This window comes from Entelurus aequoreus, linkage group LG05 (assembly GCF_033978785.1).
Source record: "Entelurus aequoreus isolate RoL-2023_Sb linkage group LG05, RoL_Eaeq_v1.1, whole genome shotgun sequence".
Taxonomy (NCBI): domain Eukaryota; kingdom Metazoa; phylum Chordata; class Actinopteri; order Syngnathiformes; family Syngnathidae; genus Entelurus; species Entelurus aequoreus.
The window spans coordinates 10,803,644-10,817,541 of record NC_084735.1 but is presented as its reverse complement, the minus strand read 5'-3'; the positions used below and the strand labels follow the sequence as shown (position 1 = coordinate 10,817,541).

The window sequence follows — 13,898 nt, the reverse complement described above, 5'->3', positions numbered from 1 at the left end:
TCTTTGATGGTGTGAGCTGCATGTCAGACATTAGTTCACCTCCACTTTTACACACCTTTCTAACTATAATAATGGATTATATTATATGTTGTTTTTGACTGAAGAATAACAATAATAATGCATTATATTATATGTTGTTTTTGACTGAATAATAACAATAATAATGCATTATATTATATGTTGTTTTGACTGAATAATAACAATAATAATGCATTATATTATATGTTGTTTTTGACTGAATAATAACAATAATAATGCATTATATTATATGTTGTTTTTGACCGAATAATAACAATAATAATGCATTATATTATATGTTGTTTTTGACTGAATAATAACAATAATAATGCATTATATTATATGTTGTTTTTGACTGAATAATAACAATAATAATGCATTATATTATATGTTGTTTTTGACTGAATAATAACAATAATAATGCATTATATTATATGTTGTTTTTGACTGAATAATAACAATAATAATGCATTATATTATATGTTGTTTTTGACTGAATAATAACAATAATAATGGATTAGATCGATGGATTATATGTTGTTTTTGACTGAATAATAACAATAATAATGGATTAGATCGATGGATTATATGTTGTTTTTGACTAAATAATAACAATAATAATGCATTATATTATATGTTGTTTTTGACTGAATAATAACAATAATAATGCATTATATTGATGGATTATATGTTGTTTTTGACTGAATAATAATAATAATAATAATAATGGATTAGATCGATGGATTATATGTTGTTTTTGACTGAATAATAACAATAATAATGGATTAGATCGATGGATTATATGTTGTTTTTGACTGAATAATAACAATAATAACAATAATAATGTATTATATTGATGGACTATATGTTGTTTTTGACTGAATAATAACAATAATAATGCACTATATTGATGGATTATATGTTGTTTTTGACTGAATAATAACAATAATAATGGATTAGATCGATGGATTGTATGTTGTTTTTGACTGAATAATAACAATAATAACAATAATAAGGGATTATATTGATGGATTATATGTTGTTTTTGACTGAATAATTACAATAATAACAATAATAATGCATTATATTGATGGACTATATGTTGTTTTTGACTGAATAATAATAATAATAATGGATTAGATCGATTGATTATATGTTGTTTTTGACTGAATAATAACAATAATAATGGATTAGATCGATGGATTATATGTTGTTTTTGACTGAATAATAACAATAATAACAATAATAATGTATTATATTGATGGACTATATGTTGTTTTTGACTGAATAATAACAATAATAATGCATTATATTGATGGATTATATGTTGTTTTTGACTGAATAATAACAATAATAATGGATTATATTGATGGATTATATGTTGTGTTTGACTGAACAATAACAATAATAACAATAATAAAGGATTATATTGATGGATTATATGTTGTTTTTGACTGAATAATAACAATAATAATGGATGATATTGATGGATTATATGTTGTTTTTGACTAAATAATAACAATAATAATGCATTATATTATATGTTGTTTTTGACTGAATAATAACAATAATAATGGATTATATTGATGGATTATATGTTGTGTTTGACTGAACAATAACAATAATAACAATAATAAAGGATTATATTGATGGATTATATGTTGTTTTTGACTGAATAATAACAATAATAATGGATGATATTGATGGATTATATGTTGTTTTTGACTAAATAATAACAATAATAATGCATTATATTATATGTTGTTTTTGACTGAATAATAACAATAATAATGGATTATATTGATGGATTATATGTTGTTTTTGACTAAATAATAACAATAATAATGCATTATATTATATGTTGTTTTTGACTGAATAATAACAATAATAATGCATTATATTGATGGATTATATGTTGTTTTTGACTGAATAATAATAATAATAATGGATTGGATCGATTGATTATATGTTTTTTTTGACTGAATAATAACAATAATAATGGATTAGATCGATGGATTATATGTTGTTTTTGACTGAATAATAACAATAATAACAATAATAATGTATTGATGGACTATATGTTGTTTTTGACTGAATAATAACAATAATAATGCATTATATTGATGGATTATATGTTGTTTTTGACTGAATAATAACAATAATAATGGATTAGATCGATGGATTATATGTTGTTTTTGACTAAATAATAACAATAATAATGCATTATATTATATGTTGTTTTTGACTGAATAATAACAATAATAATGGATTAGATCGATGGATTATATGTTGTTTTTGACTGAATAATTACAATAATAACAATAATAATGCATTATATTGATGGATTATATGTTGTTTTTGACTGAATAATAATAATAATAATGGATTAGATCGATTGATTATATAATGTTTTTGACTGAATAATAACAATAATAATGGATTAGATCGATGGATTATATGTTGTTTTTGACTGAATAATAACAATAATAACAATAATAATGTATTATATTGATGGACTATATGTTGTTTTTGACTGAATAATAACAATAATAATGCATTATATTGATGGATTATATGTTGTTTTTGACTGAATAATAACAATAATAATGGATTATATTGATGGATTATATGTTGTGTTTGACTGAACAATAACAATAATAACAATAATAAAGGATTATATTGATGGATTGTATGTTGTTTTTGACTGAATAATAACAATAATAATGCATTATATTGATGGACTATATGTTGTTTTTGACTGAATAATAACAATAATAATGGAGTAAATTGAGTATACCTGGCTTTTATGCTGTGTTAAGTTGCTTAAAAACTGTGACTCTTTACTCCCCCTCACTCCCACTTCCACATAATAGACGCCGATGGTGCCGCCGTGGTGGGACGAGCTCATAGTCTTCCTGGCGCGGAGTAGGTCCACTGCGTCACTGTAATATTCCTTGGAGCCTTCTGACGTTGCCTCCGCCTGCGAAGGGAAAACTCTGCTTCAGCAACTCAGGACATCTTTAAAGATGACACACACGTCAATCCCAGTACCACAAATTGGTAAGTATGGTAGTTGTACGGTTGGCGGTAGTTCTTCTCATCTTCGTTGTAGTGCAGCTTTTCACAGAAGGCGTCGTAGGTGAACTTCCTCCAGTCACCGTTGTAGACGTAGTCACATTTCCCTCCAAAGTACTTGGGGTCCAGCACCTGATCCACAAATTCCCCAGTTAAGGCATTATAGCTGAAAAGACAGACAGGTAAAAATGGGCTTTTTAAAGGTGTGTCGTTATGCATTTTTATCATCAAGGCCACGACAAACAGACCAAACAGGTAAAAATGTGCTTCTTACAGGTGTGTCATTATGCATTTTTATCATCAAGGCCACGACAAACAGACCAAACAGGTAAAAATGTGCTTCTTACAGGTGTGTCATTATGCATTTTTATCAAGGCCACAACAAACAGACCAAACAGGTAAAAATGTGCTTCTTACAGGTGTGTCATTATGCATTTTTGTCATCAAGGCCACAACAAACAGACCAAACAGGTAAAAATGTGCTTCTTACAGGTGTGTCATTATGCATTTTTATCATCAAGGCCACAACAAACAGACCAAACAGGTAAAAATGTGCTTCTTACAGGTGTGTCATTATGCATTTTTATCATCAAGGCCACAACAAACAGACCAAACAGGTAAAAATGTGCTTCTTACAGGTGTGTCATTATGCATTTTTATCAAGGCCACGACAAACAGACCAAACAAGTAAAAATGTGCTTCTTACAGGTGTGTCATTATGCATTTTTATCATCAAGGCCACGAACAAACAGACCAAACAGGTAAAAATGTGCTTCTTACAGGTGTGTCATTATGCATTTTTATCAAGGCCACGACAAACAGACCAAACAAGTAAAAATGTGCTTCTTACGGGTGTGTCATTATGCATTTTTATCATCAAGGCCACGACAAATAGACCAAACAGGTAAAAATGTGCTTCTTACAGGTGTGTCATTATGCATTTTTATCAAGGCCACAACAAACAGACCAAACAAGTAAAAATGTGCTTCTTACAGGTGTGTCATTATGCATTTTTATCATCAAGGCCACAACAAACAGACCAAACAGGTAAAAATGTGCTTCTTATAGGTGTGTCATTATGCATTTTTATCATCAAGGCCACCACAAACAGACCAAACAGGTAAAAATGTGCTTCTTACAGGTGTGTCATTATGCATTTTTATCATCAAGGCCACCACAAACAGACCAAACAGGTAAAAATGTGCTTCTTACAGGTGTGTCATTATGCATTTTTATCATCAAGGCCACAACAAACAGACCAAACAGGTAAAAATGTGCTTCTTACAGGTGTGTCATTATGCATTTTTATCATCAAGGCCACAACAAACAGACCAAACAGGTAAAAATGTGCTTCTTACAGGTGTGTCATTATGCATTTTTATCATCAAGGCCACAACAAACAGACCAAACAGGTAGAAATGTGCTTCTTACAGGTGTGTCATTATGCATTTTTATCATCAAGGCCACGAAAAACAGACCAAACAGGTAAAAATGTGCTTCTTACAGGTGTGTCATTATGCATTTTTATCAAGGCCACAACAAACACACCAAACAAGTAAAAATGTGCTTCTTACAGGTGTGTCATTATGCATTTTTATCATCAAGGCCACAACAAACAGACCAAACAGGTAAAAATGTGCTTCTTACAGGTGTGTCATTATGCATTTTTATCATCAAGGCCACGACAAACAGACCAAACAGGTAGAAATGTGCTTCTTACAGGTGTGTCATTATGCATTTTTGTCATCAAGGCCACGACAAACAGACCAAACAGGTAAAAATGTGCTTCTTACAGGTGTGTCATTATGCATTTTTATCATCAAGGCCACAACAAACAGACCAAACAGGTAAAAATGTGCTTCTTACAGGTGTGTCATTATGCATTTTTATCATCAAGGCCACCACAAACAGACCAAACAGGTAAAAATGTGCTTCTTACAGGTGTGTCGCTATGCATTTTTATCATCAAGGCCACAACAAACAGACCAAACAGGTAAAGATGTGCTTCTTACAGGTGTGTCATTATGCATTTTTATCATCAAAGCCACAACAAACAGACCAAACAGGTAAAAATGTGCTTCTTACAGGTGTGTCATTATGCATTTTTATCAAGGCCACAACAAACAGACCAAACAAGTAAAAATGGGCTTCTTACAGGTGTGTCATTATGCATTTTTATCAAGGCCACAACAAACAGACCAAACAAGTAAAAATGTGCTTCTTACAGGTGTGTCATTATGCATTTTTATCATCAAGGCCACAACAAACAGACCAAACAGGTAAAAATGTGCTTCTTACAGGTGTGTCATTATGCATTTTTATCATCAAGGCCACAACAAACAGACCAAACAAGTAAAAATGTGCTTCTTACAGGTGTGTCATTATGCATTTTTATCATCAAGGCCACAACAAACAGACCAAACAAGTAAAAATGTGCTTCTTACAGGTGTGTCATTATGCATTTTTATCATCAAGGCCACAACAAACAGACCAAACAGGTAAAAATGTGCTTCTTACAGGTGTGTCATTATGCATTTTTATCATCAAGGCCACAACAAACAGACCAAACAGGTAAAAATGTGCTTCTTACAGGTGTGTCATTATGCATTTTTATCATCAAGGCCACAACAAACAGACCAAACAGGTAAAAATGTGCTTCTTACAGGTGTGTCATTATGCATTTTTATGCAAAACTACAACATTTCTAATACAAAGTAGTGTATAGTTGTAACTTATATCTGTCAGTAGACACGTTATGGAAGATGGAAGACTGTCGAAGTGGAGGCACATAAATAAGAGTGCCCAGAAAACGACGCAGCTCATCAGCAGTGCGCCTTATAACCCGGTGTGCCCTATGGTCTACTGTTCTTCACCTGCTGCCACTCCTTGTCACTGACAGTTGTGTTTGTGACATGGAACATATGCTGCTTGAGGTTCTAACCAGTGAGATGGAACATATGCTGCTTGAGGTTCTAACCAGTGACATGGAACATATGCTGCTTGAGGTTCTAACCAGTGACATGGAACATATGCTGCTTGAGGTTCTAACCAGTGAGATGGAACATATGCTGCTTGAGGTTCTAACCAGTGACATGGAACATATGCTGCTTGAGGTTCTAACCAGTGACATGGAACATATGCTGCTTGAGGTTCTAACCAGTGACATGGAACATATGCTGCTTGAGGTTCTAACCAGTGACATGGAACATATGCTGCTTGAGGTTCTAACCAGTGACATGAAACATATGCTGCTTGAGGTTCTAACCAGTGAGATGGAACATATGCTGCTTGAGGTTCTAACCAGTGACATGGAACATATGCTGCTTGAGGTTCTAACCAGTGACATGGAACATATGCTGCTTGAGGTTCTAACCAGTGACATGGAACATATGCTGCTTGAGGTTCTAACCAGTGACATAGAACATATGCTGCTTGAGGTTCTAACCAGTGACATGGAACATATGCTGCTTGAGGTTCTAACCAGTGACATGGAACATATGCTGCTTGAGGTTCTAACCAGTGAGATGGAACATATGCTGCTTTTGGTTCTAACCAGTGACATGGAACATATGCTGCTTGAGGTTCTAACCATGAGTGAGATGGAACATATGCTGCTTGAGGTTCTAACTAGTGACATGGAACATATGCTGCTTGAGGTTCTAACCAGTGACATAGAACATATGCTGCTTGAGGTTCTAACCAGTGACATGGAACATATGCTGCTTGAGGTTCTAACCAGTGACATGGAACATATGCTGCTTGAGGTTCTAACCAGTGAGATGGAACATATGCTGCTTGAGGTTCTAACCATGAGTGAGATGGAACATATGCTGCTTGAGGTTCTAACCATGAGTGAGATGGAACATATGTTGCTTGAGGTTCTAACCAGTGAGATGGAACATATGCTGCTTGAGGTTCTAACCAGTGACATGGAACATATGCTGCTTGAGGTTCTAACCATGAGTGAGATGGAACACATGCTGCTTGAGGTTCTAACCAGTGACATGGAACATATGCTGCTTGAGGTTCTAACCAGTGACATGGAACATATGCTGCTTGAGGTTCTAACCAGTGAGATGTAACATATGCTGCTTGAGGTTCTAACCAGTGACATGGAACATATGCTGCTTGAGGTTCTAACCAGTGACATGGAACATATGCTGCTTGAGGTTCTAACCAGTGACATGGAACATATGCTGCTTGAGGTTCTAACCATGAGTGAGATGGAACACATGCTGCTTGAGGTTCTAACCAGTGACATGGAAAATATGCTGCTTGAGGTTCTAACCATGAGTGAGATGGAACATATGCTGCTTGAGGTTCTAACCTATTCATTTATTCTTTGTTTTTATTCAGTCATTGGTGTAGCATAATATTGTTTTTAATATTGTTTTTAATATAGTTTTTAATATTGTTTTTAATATTGTTTTTAACATGGCTGTGCAGCACTTTGGAAACATTCTTGTTGTGTAAATGTGCTATATAAATAAAGTGGATTGGATTGGATTGGATTGAGATGGAACATATGCTGCTTGAGGTTCTATCCATGAGTGAGATGGAACATATGCTGCTTGAGGTTCTAACAAGTGAGATGGAACATATGCTGCTTGAGGTTCTAACCATGAGTGAGATGGAACATATGCTGCTTGAGGTTCTAACCATGAGTGAGATGGAACATATGCTGCTTGAGGTTCTAACCATGAGTGAGATGGAACATATGCTGCTTGAGGTTCTAACCATGAGTGAGATGGAACATATGCTGCTTGAGGTTCTAACCAGTGACATGGAACATATGCTGCTTGAGGTTCTAACCAGCGAGGTCTGCCCCTGGGCAACTGTGGCTATGAAAGTAGCTTACCACCACCAGGTGTGAATGAATGATGGGTTCTCACTTCTTTGTGAAGCGCTTTGAGTGTCTAGAAAAGCGCTATATAAATGTAATCCATTATTATTATTATTGTAGGAAATGGCTGCTAATGGTCTCCTTGTGTGGACTTCTCAAGTTTAGCATTTTGAGCGAGAAGAAGTTGTCGGGGCTGCGAGAGCGGCAGACAGACATGTTGGCAGACAGACATGTTGGCAGACAGACATGTCGGCAGACAGACATGTTTGTTGACAGTTCAAAGGTCTTTAGTTGAGACCTGGGTTCACGCTACTTGGCAGCTACATAAAGATCTTTACCCCTGAGTTCCACGCTCGGCGCCAGGAATGCTGAGGAGTGCGGAACACTTGTCCTTCCTCAGATTGAGGTGTTCACAATGGTCTTCATCGGAAAGATCATCGCAGTCTGCTTCTCCGTTACAGCGAAGAGACGGGCTGATGCAGCGTCCTACACCGTGGAAATCATCCCGATTAGCAGAGGAGAACATCTCCAGTGTTGCCATGGCAACGCAACATGTCTTTGTGGGCAAGTACTGAACTGGCCTGTCTCCTTGCAGGTGGCGCTCTGGCCGCAGTAGTCGGGCACCAAACACGGGGCACTTGTTGCCGGACACGCCAGCGCCTCCCACAGGGTCTCAAAGCACGCCGTCCCACCAAACTGAGAAGCTTTCTCCAGCTTTCGGAAACGCAACTGAAGAAAAAAATCATGTTTTTTATCCAGGGGTTTTTAACCTTTTCACCTCCAACTTTTCCACTGAAATATTAACAATGAATTAGTCATCTTGATTGTAATCATACTCACTAATTATCTCTGAGCAACTTACGGTCTGCAACCTTGTCAAAATGATATCAATCACACATATGATTCTTTATTTAACACCTCAACAAAATAGGTCATGCTAATTAAAACAAATAAGTAATAACTAGGGATGTCCGATATTGTCCAACTCTTTAAATACCGATACCGATATCAACCGATACCGATATCAACCGATATATGCAGTCGTGGAATTAACACATTATTATGCCTAATTTGGACAACCATGTATGGTGAAGATAAGATACTTTTTTTTTAAAAATAATAAAATAAGATAACTAAATTAAAAACATTTTCTTGAATAAAAAAGAAAGTAAAACAATATAAAAACAGTTACATAGAAACTAGTAATTAATGAAAATGAGTCAAATTAACTGTTAAAGGTTAGTACTATTAGTGGACCAGCAGCACGCACAATCATGTGTGCTTACAGACTGTATCCCTTGCAGACTGTATTGATATAGCGTATTTCCTTGAATAGCCGCCGGGGCGCTAATTAATTTCAAACCTCTTCTCACTCCTGCGCTTACCAAAAGCATGCGGAATGGGCAAGCATGCGCTAATTGTTTTAAAACCTCTTCTCACTCCGGCGCTTACCTTATCATGAAAAGCACATTTAATAAAAAAAAACGTTATTATGGTCTTACCTTTACCTATAAATGAGTCCATGTGCAGCTGCTTTTGATCAAAAGCAGTCTTCCTTATCTTTCTTCAGTTTTAAAAGTCTCTCTGTCTCGATAGAGATATTCCTTTAATTATTACCTCCTGCTTCGATTGAAAGTCCAGTTTAAAAAACTGTTTTATTTTAGATATGTAATCCTCCATTTTAAAAGTGCAAGCAAACGATCGCTGCTCATGCTTGCTGCTTGTTGTCTTCTTCTGCAGCACCGGTCTTCTGCAGTACCAGTAGTCGCAAGAAGGATCACTAGCGCCCTCTACCACCAGGAGGCGGGAGTCATTTAATGACTCATATTTGACCCGGCGGAAGTGCCAAGCATGCGCTAATTATTTTGCGAAACGAGTTTGACCCGGCTGTAATTCTAGGCAGGCGAATACTATATTCCCGGCGGCAATTCAAGGAAATACGGTATATTGATATATAATGTAGGAACCAGAATATTGATAACAGAAAGAAATGGGGGGAGGGAGGTTTTTTGGGTTGGTGCACTAATTGTAAGTGTATCTTGTGTTTTTTATGTTGATTTAATAAAAAAAAAATTTTTTTTAAAAACAACAAAAAACGATACAGATAATAAAAAAAACGATACCGATAATTTCCGATATTACATTTTAACGCATTTATCGGCCGATATTATCGGACATCCCTAGTAATAACCAAATAAGCTGCAAAAGAAGGGACTCAAATAACTACAAATAAATGAACAATAAATATGTTCATAAATATTCAAAGAATTTAAATAAAAGTGAAACTACAGCTTCACCACTGTAGTCATGTTGTTTGTGCTTAAAGGAGCCATACGTAATAATGTCGTCATTAAATGGTATGTCATTAATACATCATCTTATTTTCCAACACCTCTATAACTGATAATAGTAGTTCATATGATCATTTCTAGATTACATTTACAGCCCCAAAATAATATTGTTTTCATTTCGATGCCCCGCCCTCCACCGTTTGACCAATTAGAAAGTCTGAATGTGTCACATCCAGGTTGCCATCTTGGTCTGGCTACTGCCACTGGTAAAGTTACTAAACATGTCACACCTTAGTCCATGTAAAAGTTACCATTCTCAATGTATTCATGACAAATCCAGGAACAAAACCAGGATTTGCATCAGGGATGCCTTAGAAAGATAGAGACCATACATTTTTTTTCATCAGACGCCAAACTTGCTCATTTCCTCCTTGATAGGTAAGTCAGGCATTCACCTTTTCTTGTGACTTGTAATAAATGGAAATGGACATTTGATATGTAAACTATATTGTCCAATACGGTCTATGATCTTGTCTAAGAAAGCTAGTATCTTCTTGCAACCAATGTTAGCATGCTAGCCCGGTCAATGACACATGGACATACAGGCTAACGGGGTAAATATATGCTAGTTAGCATGTGTCATCTAACTGACTAATATATTTAGTACAAATAAAAGCTAAGTGGATGTGGGTAGTGTCAGTGCCTATTTCCTTCTCAATATGCTGATATGCTGAGGAAATGGCTTCCAAATTTAGTCATCATGGCAATGTGAAACGTAGACAAATCACATGATCAAATAATTGGTGTTTGCATATTGTGGACCACATGCACCAAGTTATATGGCAATGTGAAAGGTTTGAAACAGTAGCCTATAGGCATACCTTGGTAAAATGTCTCCTCTTTAGTTTTGGGCATACATTAGGTTGCTAAGCATGCTCTACTTATTGTCACCAGTATAACCATTGCTAGTAGTCTTTGTTTTCTGATAGTACTGACAATAACCATATGATTGTTGTCATATTGTATGCAGGTATGACCTACTTCTTCCTGAAAATAGCCTCATTCTGTGTCGGTTAGAGATCTGTTATTGACATTGTCTACTCAGCTATTATGGTCCCAGACCTCAACCCCTAGTAAGAGGCAGTGGAAGTTTGAAGTTCCATGGAGTAGTCCAGTCCACCCAGCTGGATTCAGCTGCATATCTGGCAACCTCAGTCACAGAGAGAGGGAGGGGACTACAGAATTTTGACCGTGATTGCAGTACCATTTCTGGCCACATTTTTACATATGACTCATTTAAGAAACTTCTCTAAGACTTCAGCTGCAGACTTCTTCTGTTTGTTGGATATTGTCATTACTGCCACAAGTGGTGGACAAGTGTATTACATCTGCGGCCCATATGCACCACAGCTGTAAACAGATATATTTGGCGACCCTCTGGGGGGCCAAACAATGGTCAAGAAACACTGGCTTCGGCTGTTCATGAAACTGAAATGGCTACAGTGGTGGTCAAAAGTGTACGTACACTTGTAAAGAACATCATGTCATGGCTGTCAATCATTTCTACAACTCTTATTTTTTTGTGATGTAGTGATTGGAGCACATACTTGTTGGTCACAAAAAACATTCATGAAGTTTGCTTCTTTTATGAATTTATTATGGGTCTACTGAAAATGTGAGGGTCAAAAGTATAAATACAGCAATGTTAATATTTGCTTACTTGGCAAGTTTACCTGCAATAAGGCACTTTTGGTAGCCATCCACAAGCTTCTGCTTGACCACTTGACCACTAAATTGCTGCAGTTCAGCCAAATGTGTTGCTTTTCTGACATGGACTTGTTTCTTCAGCATTGTCCACAAGTCAGGACTTTGGGAAGGCCATTCTAAAACCTTCATTCAATATTGTTATGAGAAAAGCAGTCTATCCAAAGATCCTAAATGTTGAATTCCACAGAAAGTATTATTGGTCACTTTGGAGTTGCTGTCCATACTCTAAACCAGGGGTCACCAACGCGGTGCCCGCGGGCACCAGGTAGCCCGTAAGGACCAAATGAGTCGCCCGCTGGCCTGTTCTAAAAATAGCTCAAATAGCAGCACTTACCAGTGAGCTGCCTCTATTTTTTAAATTTTATGTATTTACTAGCAAGCTGGTCTCGCTTTGCTCGACATTTTTAATTCTAAGAGAGACAAAACTCAAATAGAATTTGAAAATCCAAGAAAATATTTTAAAGACGTGGTCTTCACTTGTTCAAATAAATTCATTAATTTTTTTACTTTGCTTCTTATAACTTTCAGAAAGACAATTTTAGAGAAAAAATACAACCTTAAAAATGATTTTAGGATTTTTAAACACATATACCTTTTTACCTTTTAAATTCCTTCCTCTTCTTTCCTGACAATTTAAATCAATGTTCAAGTAAATTTATTGTTTTTATTGTAAAGAATAATAAATACATTTTAATTTAATTCTTCATTTTAGCTTCTGTTTTTTCGACGAAGAATATTTGTGAAATATTTCTTCAAACTTATTATGATTAAAATTCAAAAAAATTATTCTGACAAATCTAGAAAATCTGTAGAATCTAATTTAAATCTTATTTCCAAGTCTTTTGAATTTCTTTTAAAATTATGGTTCTGGAAAATCTAGAAGAAATAATGATTTGTCTTAGTTAGAAATATAGCTTAGTCCATCCATCCATCCATCCATTTTCTACCGCTTATTCCCTTTTGGGTGGCGGGGGCGCTGGAGCCTATCTCAGCTACAATCGGGCGGAAGGCGGGGTACACCCTGGACAAGTCGCCACCTCATCGCTTGGTCCAATTTGTTATATATTCTAACAAAGTGTAGATTGGATTTTAACCTATTTAAAACATGTCATCAAAATTATAAAATTTATCGTAATCAAAAAAAATTACTAATGATGTTCCATAAATTATTTTTTTAATTTTTTCAAAAAGATTCGAATTAGCTAGTTTTTTATCATCTTTTTTTTCGGTTGAATTTTGAATTTTAAAGAGTCGAAATTGAAGATAAACTATGTTTCAAAATGTAATAGTCATTTTTTTTGTGTTTTCTCCTCTTTTAAACCGTTCAATTATGTGTAAATATCATTAATTATTAATAATAACATAGAGTTAAAGGTAAATTGAGCAAATTGGCTATTTCTGGCAATTTATTGAAGTGTGTATCAAACTGGTAGCCCTTCGCATTAATCAGTACCCAAGAAGTAGCTCTTGGTTTCAAAAAGGTTGGTGACCCCTGCTCTAAACACTGGCATGATGGACAATAATGTGCATGTATTCCATCTGAAGTCTTACCTTTTGGTCAGTGCAAGAGTCACATGGTGTCCATGGAGTCCAGCTCTCCAGTTTGCAGTTGATTGGTATCGGTCTGTTGACAGCTCGAACCCTCCTGGCAGCGGTCATGCTCGTCCTGAAAAAGATATGGCCATTCTAACGATGTGCAGCATGTATTAAATGATCATATTTGCTGCACCTGTTTAGTGCTGGCGTCCCAAGGTTCCTGTGAGCGTTTCCATTAGTGCTGAGAACCTGCAGCGTGCACCAACACAGGAGCAGAGGAACCACGGCGCCCATCCTGGACATCAATGAGATCATGTTGGGGACTCCTCACCTTCTGCCAATCAATCAGTAAATCATTGATGAAGAGT

The 13,898-nt window shown here is 35.6% G+C and overlaps 1 protein-coding gene across 1 annotated transcript in view; it reads right to left on the bottom strand.

Annotated features, from left to right (window-relative positions):
• Window positions 1-13,846, bottom strand: part of LOC133650157 (complement component C8 alpha chain-like) — a 34,638-nt gene extending 20,792 nt beyond the window's left edge. Inside the window, exons 1-6 of the mRNA XM_062047076.1 lie at window positions 13,724-13,846; window positions 13,546-13,660; window positions 8,518-8,665; window positions 8,275-8,422; window positions 3,070-3,259; window positions 2,816-2,998 (exon numbers count right to left, since the gene is read on the bottom strand). Of these exons, the coding sequence (XP_061903060.1) occupies window positions 2,816-2,998; window positions 3,070-3,259; window positions 8,275-8,422; window positions 8,518-8,665; window positions 13,546-13,660; window positions 13,724-13,845 (906 nt within the window). The 5' untranslated portion in view covers window position 13,846. The remainder of the gene's footprint in view (window positions 1-2,815; window positions 2,999-3,069; window positions 3,260-8,274; window positions 8,423-8,517; window positions 8,666-13,545; window positions 13,661-13,723) is intronic.
• Window positions 13,847-13,898: the final 52 nt, after the last annotated feature.